Source organism: Tupaia chinensis, unplaced genomic scaffold, assembly GCF_000334495.1.
Source record: "Tupaia chinensis unplaced genomic scaffold, TupChi_1.0 Scaffold000468_1, whole genome shotgun sequence".
Taxonomy (NCBI): Eukaryota; Metazoa; Chordata; class Mammalia; order Scandentia; family Tupaiidae; genus Tupaia; species Tupaia belangeri.
In genome coordinates this window covers 549554-556795 of record NW_006159977.1, presented here as the reverse complement: position 1 = coordinate 556795, position 7242 = coordinate 549554, and the positions used below count along the sequence as shown (strand labels likewise).

At 51.6% G+C, this 7242-nt stretch overlaps 1 protein-coding gene across 1 annotated transcript in view; it reads left to right on the top strand.

The window, feature by feature from the left end:
• The window catches only part of TULP4 (TUB like protein 4), a gene marked incomplete in the record, with an annotated part of 233255 nt that overhangs the window by 208657 nt on the left and 17356 nt on the right, over positions 1-7242 (top strand). The window contains 2 exon segments of the mRNA XM_027774688.1: positions 1782-2006; positions 3066-3300. Of these exon segments, the coding sequence (XP_027630489.1) occupies positions 1782-2006; positions 3066-3300 (460 nt within the window).

The following is a 7242-nucleotide window of genomic DNA, read 5'->3' as shown; positions in this document are numbered from 1 at the left end:
GGCGTGACCATCCCCCTAGGGGGTGATTTCTCGCTTTCTGTCTCTATGTCTCTCTCTGTCTGTCTGGCGAGCGCACGTGCCCTACAGTGAAAATCTCTCAAAAAAAAAAAAAATGATACGAACAGTTTTACCGGGTTTTTTTTGTTTTTTTTTTTTTTGTTCGTTTGTTTGTTTTTTTTATATTACCTAACATTCTTTCCCTGAGCATCATCACAACATACTAAATGTGGTTTCCCATCTAGGATAAACTGCATAGTGGCTTAATCAAGCATGTTATCATCAATAATATTCCATTTCTACTTTCATACATATGTGTACATATATATATGTTTTTTATCCTATGTTTGACCCTTTGCCCTTTCCCCCCTCTCCCATTACACTATCTCTGCTATATACAGTTGTCTTCCGGAGGAGTTATTGAAAATATGCTACATGCAAGTAAAGGGAGAAGGGCCACGAGTTTAAAGTTTTCAACAATAGGGAACATAGATTCCATTCAAGGTTGGATCAAGGGTGGGTCTCGTGCAGTCCTGGAAGCTATTTTAAGGACGTGTCTTCATGTGTCCCTTTTATCTCGAGGTCTGTCACTAGAATGTGGGAATTCTGTCCTTGTCTGTCACGTGAGAAATCGGGTAGTCCCACTTCTGACCTCACTGAGTGCGCCCTGCCAGCCTGCGTCACCGTGAACAGGCCCGCTCCCCCCCCTTCCCAGCCTCCACCTCTCCCCTCTTCCGTGGCTGGTCTTCCCTGGGTGGTACCACGGAGCTCTGGGCTTTCTCATTACGAAGTGTCTCTAACCTCCACATCTGGATTTCTGCCTGCTTTTCAAAGAACGTGGTGCCCACATGTCTGAGCCCCTTTCGCGGCCCTTTCTCGAGAGTTTTCTGCTCTCCTTCCCTTCCCCCTTTTCACTGGGGATGGCTGAGGAGAGTCACTTCACTCCTGTGGACTAAGACCGTGACAGGCCCCAGACCCTCATCCCGGCTCCTCATTGTGCTCCCAGTTGACTGGGGAGAAAAGAAGGAGGGGGCATGTGTAGCCAGGTCACACAGCTGCAATTGGCTGGAATGCTGCTGCCTGTCAGGACACAAGGAAGGGCCATCTGGTCTACCTCTTCAACACCTCCCCAAGTCTTGGGAACCACCACTGGGTAATTTGAGCATCCAGCTAAGCAGTGCTTCAGTAAAGAATGTGGGCTACTGTACCCCAGGGTGATTGTTCCTGCTAGCGGAGACATGCTTTTATATCATACAGATCTAAGGTTTAATAGTACCAAGTTAAATGAGATTACACATGGAAAAGGCATTATAAAAACCACCCCAGTGCTCTATATATGCTCTGGCTTAGGGATCTAACTACTTGCTAATAAAAATACTGAATTTTTGAGCTAGCCAATGGGATGGTTAAGGCAGCTGGATTCCACATGGCCAGCTGTACAGTTTGAGTCCAAGGCCTGAAAGCTTGAAGAACATGCCTGGTGCATGTGTATGCCCCAAATTCCAAACGGCGGGAGAAGAAGGGATTGTGTTAGCCGTCTGTCATGGGGTGCTTCTTCACTTTCTCTTCTTCACTTTCATGGGGTGCAAGCACATGCACCCTCTAGCAAAATGAAACAAATTGAATTTTCATGATACAATATTTAACATTGTTGTGCTTTTAAAACCAGTGTTCTCAAAACTGTCCGCTCACTTTACTGTGCTTGAGGCAAGTGTGCGTCGTTGCCTTCCTGTCTCACCATGGGAGCCGGCGCTCAGCACTGCCTTCCCTCCACCTCCTGGCAGCGCCCCATCATCTCCATCTGCTGGGGCCACCGGGACTCGCGGCTGCTGATGGCGTCAGGACCAGCCCTGTACGTGGTCCGCGTGGAGCACCGGGTGTCCAGCCTGCAGCTGCTGTGCCAGCAGGCCATCGCCAGCGCCCTGCGGGAAGACAAGGACGTCGGCAAGCTGACCCTGCCCCCCCGCCTGTGCTCCTACCTCTCCACCGCCTTCATCCCCACCATCAAGGTAAGCACTCCCACCTCCCTCCTTGCTCACCTGTGCTGGCCATCCCTGCTGGCCAGGAGAGACTGGCAGACTGCTAGAGCAAACCCAGAGGGCCCTGCCTGCGTCTGGACCAGGGTGCCCAAGGGGTGGCTATGTGCAGAGTCGGGCGACGTCTGTCCTTCAAGCCTACACCGACCCTGAGCACACCTGAGTGTCCATGCTGGTGTTCCGAGCCTGATGCTCTGTCATCCTAAGTCTCCAAAGAGGGACCTCTCCTCCGTGCTCTGTACACCACACACAGCACCGAGGGCTTTGTAAAAGCACTCCTTGTCCAGTCCTGGCTTCCGGGCGGTGCTGACATGGTTTCCTGCCTGAGAAAGCAGGAAATGAGTTTGTAGCAGTGAATGTAACATGCCTTATTGCTGTTCAGGGAGAAACCGGGAGCAGAGTGGACCCAATCCAGCTGCAGGGCCTGCTCCCTGTGCAGGGGAGGGGTGCCACAGCCCTGCCCTCCGCCATCTTCTCTGCTGAGCGAGACTCAAGGAACTAGCCTGTCTTTAATGGTGGCCTATGGGTAGACCTGACATTTGCTGCTCAAGAGTGGGTTCCCCCTGCCCTGAACCCTCTGCACCTCGGCTTCTGTTTTGTATGCTCTCTCTGCTTCTGCGTATCAGGTTCACTTGATGCTTACTTTTGTCCTGAAAATCATTTTTAGAATCTTGCCCTTGTTTTTTTGGTCAAGTTGCCTCACAATCTTGGTTCTACATCAGTGGTTCTCAACCCAGCATTAGAAAACACAGATGCCCAGGCCCAGCCCTAGAGGTGTCAGTCTAGTCTTCCCAGTGGGATCCCGTCCCAGCCTCCGTACTCCGTAAACGAGCCCCAGAGAGGCCAGTGTGCACTCATGCTCTCCGCTCAGTAGCGAGCCTGTCCCCGAGCCTCCAGCCTGGGCTGTGCCGAGCAGTGGTGACTTGTCCACCCCCTGCCCCATCCTTCCGGTCCCCTCTTTCGTTCTGTCCCTTCCTCCCTCCCTCCCTGGAGTCCCAGCTCTTCCTTTTTCTCCCCATGTCCTGCCTCCAGCCCCCGATTCCAGACCCCAACAACATGCGAGACTTCGTCAGCTATCCATCGGCTGGCAACGAGCGGCTGCATTGCACCATGAAGCGCACGGAGGACGACCCTGAGGTGGGCGGCCCGTGCTACACGCTCTACCTGGAGTACCTGGGCGGGCTGGTGCCCATCCTCAAGGGGCGGCGCGTCAGCAAGCTGCGGCCCGAGTTCGTCATCATGGACCCGCGGACAGACAGCAAGTCAGGTGGGCCCCTCGCCAGAGGGACTGGGGCTTGCTCATGTGTGGGTGTGGAGCATGACACCTTCAGCCCATGCGGAAGTGACGGCGAGCCCGTGTTGGCCGGCGTGGAATGTCTCAAGTCCTATTTAATGAGTTCTCTAAAGGAGCTTCCAACAGGCGTTCATAGCCCTTTTGGGTGATCAGACAATATAAGCACTTAAAAGGTTCACTTAGAAAGTCAAGATTTTCTAATACCTTGTGACAAAAACAGAAGGTATGTCATGGGGTGTGATATGACTAATTGTCCAGAATGGTATGTATATGTATCAACTAGCTCAGAGGAAGAAAGGTTCTTGGCTTTGAGCAGCCCCAGGGGTTTTCATCATGTGAGGCTGGTGAGTTCTTTCACCGTTCCCAGAGTGTGATCCACAGGCCGCCCCATGCCCATCATCTGGGATGCTTGTTGAGGCTCTGATTCCGATTGGCTCGGTCTGGGGTGGGGCCTAGAAGTGTGTGACAGGCCTTCCCCGGGTGTGTAAACGCACCTAGGTTCTGACCCACTGTTGTAACTGTTCTCCAAGTGACATGACAGATATGTCCCTCAAAATCACCAATTTGCATTTTTATACTAGATACTATGAGTCCCAGTAATTTTTTATTTTAGTGAAAACCTGCCAGATTTTTTTGTTTTGGTTTGGTTTTTTTGGAGAGGTTTTCGCTATAGGGCGTGTGTGCTCGCCAGACAGACAGAGAGAGACAGAGAGACAGAAAGTGAGATATCACCCCCGAGAGGGGATGGTCACGCCGCAATCCCTTCTCCTCCATTCTCCTCTTGGGATCTTGGACATGCACGTACACGCGCCCGGCATGAGTTTTTAAGCCACCGGGTTTGGGACGCGAACCGTGGTCGACTACGTGGGAGTCCAGCGACATAGCCATTATGCTAACTGCTGGTTCCCAAAACCTGCCAGTTTTCAAAAGGAATTTTTAGTCAGAGCTTGGCATGGACCAAGCTTTATCCCCTGAAAATGTACATATTGAAGTCCTAACCACTGATGTGGCTGTATTTGGGGATAGGGCATTTAGGGATTTATTTAAATTAAGTGAGGTCAGAGGGTGGGGTCTGAGTTTTATGGGATTGATGACTTCAGAAGAGAAAAAGAAAGCAATCTCTGTCCATGCACTTGCACCAAGAAAAGGCCAGTGAGGTGAACCATGGGCAAGCTAGGGAGAGAGCCCTTGCCAGGACCCAGCCATGTGGCACCTTAGTCTTGGGACTCACAGCCTCCACTTCCTCCCAATAAATCTCTTTGTACCTATCTCTGTGTCATGTGGTTCTCTTTCTCCAGAGAACCCTGATCAATGCTGATTTTGGTACCAGGAAGTGGGCTCTAACAGATGCCTAAGCATGTGGCAGTGGCTTTGGACCGGGTGATGGGAAAAGGCTGGGAGAGTTCTGAGTTGCTTGCTAAAGATACGGACGTGAAGGCAGTTCTGGCGAGGTTTCAGACAGAAATGAGGGACGTGGTATTGAAAGCTGGAGGAAAGGTGGCATTTGTTATAAACTGGCAAAGAATTTGAACTACATTCCAATGTCTTGTGGAAGAGAGGACCTGTGGTGGAGTTGGATATTTAAGGGATCAACAGTTAGCGCAATGGCTATGTTGCTGGACTCCCATGTAGTTGACTGCGGTTTGAGTCACGGACCCAGTGGCTTAAACTCACACTGGGTGCATGTACGTGCGTGCCCAAGATCCCAAAAGGAGAATGGAGGAGAAGGGATTGCAGCGTGGCCATCCCCCCGGGGAGTGATTTCTCACTTTTGGTCTCTCTGTCTCTCTCTGTCTTTCTGGTGAGCGCACACGCCCTATAGCAAAAACCTCTCAAAAAAAGGAACATTTAAGTGAGGAGATTTCAAAGAAAATGTAGGAGTGCCTTGTTTCCTCCTGGCTGTTAGAGTAAAATCTGAAAGTAGAGAGATGAATTAAAGAAGGAATTATTAAAGCAAAAGGATCCAGAACTCAAAGATTTTGGAAATGTTTAACCTGTTCAGAGTACAGAAAATGAGGAAGTATGTTCTGAAGAGCTCCCACAGGTGTGGCCAGTGTCATTGAATCCAGAGCTTCTGCCAATATCTAGGCCGAGACACCGCTGGTCCGACCTGAGGGCGCGAGGCGGACGGGCAGCGGTGGGCCTCTGGGTCGGACACGAGGACAGTAGGGCTGTGTGGCCGCCGGTGTGCACTGTTCTTGGAGAAGAGGGAACATTACCCCAAAGGCGATTGAGGGGTCTCCAGGGCCCCTCAGCTGGCCAGATGGCCTCCACTCACCGCGTTGGAGGTAGGGCTGCCTGGCAGAACTGCCAACATGAAGGCCACACAGCCAGCCAGGGGTTCCCGGGGGCCTGGATCACTTTCAAGCCCCAGACTGAATGGAATTGGCCTTCCTGGGTTTCAGACTTCCTCAGGGCTCTTCTCCCCTTTCTTAGTTCTGGTTTCTCCCTTTTGGAAGGGGTCTGTCTGACCCGCCATTGTCTATTGGGAGCACCTAACTCTGGTCTCACGGGTTCACAGCAGGAGAGCAGTTGTCCCTTGGGATAACTTGTCCTACCCTGACTCACTTATGTCTGATTTAGATGAAACTGTGTTGTGAAGTTGATGCTGGACTGAGTTCAGACTCCGGGAGCTGCTGGGACAGTATTTTGCTTGGAAGGACTCGAATTTGGAGGGGCTAGGGCAGAATGCTATAGACAAAACTGTGTCCCCTTAAAAATTGGTGTGTCTAAGGCCTGACCTCCAGTGCGACTGCACTAGGAGGAAGGGCTTTAGGGAGTGACCAGGTGAGGGGAGTCACGAGGGCAGGGCCTGAACCTGGTAGGATTAGTGGCCCTAAGACGAGGAGGAAAGAAAACATGCTCTCTATCTTCATGACACGTACCGAGGAAAGGCCGTGTGAGAACTAGGTGGGAGGGTGCCACCTGCAAGCCGGGAGAGGAGCCATCGCCAGAACCCACCCTTGCTGATGCCCTAGTCCTGGGCTTCCAGCCCCCAGAGCACAAGGACGCCCATTTGTGCGCCTGAAGCCGCCCGGTGGACGGCGTGTTACGGCGCCTGAGCAGACTGACGGAGCTCGTGCTGGAGTCACTAAAGCAGCTTTTGGAGAGGTGTTCTTTCTTTCTCTTTCCCCAGATTCTGAGAGGATATCTTATTCAGGTTACGTATTCAGAAAGCCTTCACCCAGATGAAAGGAGCATGTTCTTCAAAACTGACAAAATTGGGATAGGAAGCCCCAGATGCTCTGCTAGGCTTTTGGTGCTTAAAAACCAGTCCCAACTTAGGTTTTTCTACAATTTAGATGGTTGCTCCAGAACCGTGATAAGCTGATAGCACAGAGTCTCTTGAAGTACAGGGTACACCAGAACCAGGGCCCCCCAAGTGTTGGTTTGATGCATGCACGAAATTTCTAGGTGTGCCAGTGACAGACGCTGAAGTGGCCTTGTCTACACAGGTGCGGTCACACACTGAACAAGCAGGATGCGGGCATACACCCAGAAAGCAGCTTTCTTTTTCACAGTCCACCTCTTAAATCCTCACGTGTTCTCTCAGGAAGTATTTACCAAGTCTCGGGAATTGTTCTAGTCTCAGGTTATTGCAGGAGCAAGATAGACAGCTCTCCTTCGTTTGTGAATTCACTCCCTTGTTGGGGAGACAGACAATAGAACAATCAAGGAAGATGGCACGGGGCGTGGCCTTTGAGGGATCCTGGCCTTCCGACCCAGTCACAGGCAGGGGTGATGTGCTCGTGGGCGTCCTCCTCGGCCCACGCCCAGGAAGCAGTCTGTGGACTTCCCTGTAAGTTTGACTATGGCTGAGTGGCCATTGGTTTGTGACTACTGAACTAACTCTCATGAAGCACCACTCAGGGCAGACGAATGAGCCGTCCGACCGCCGCAAACGCTCACCTCTTC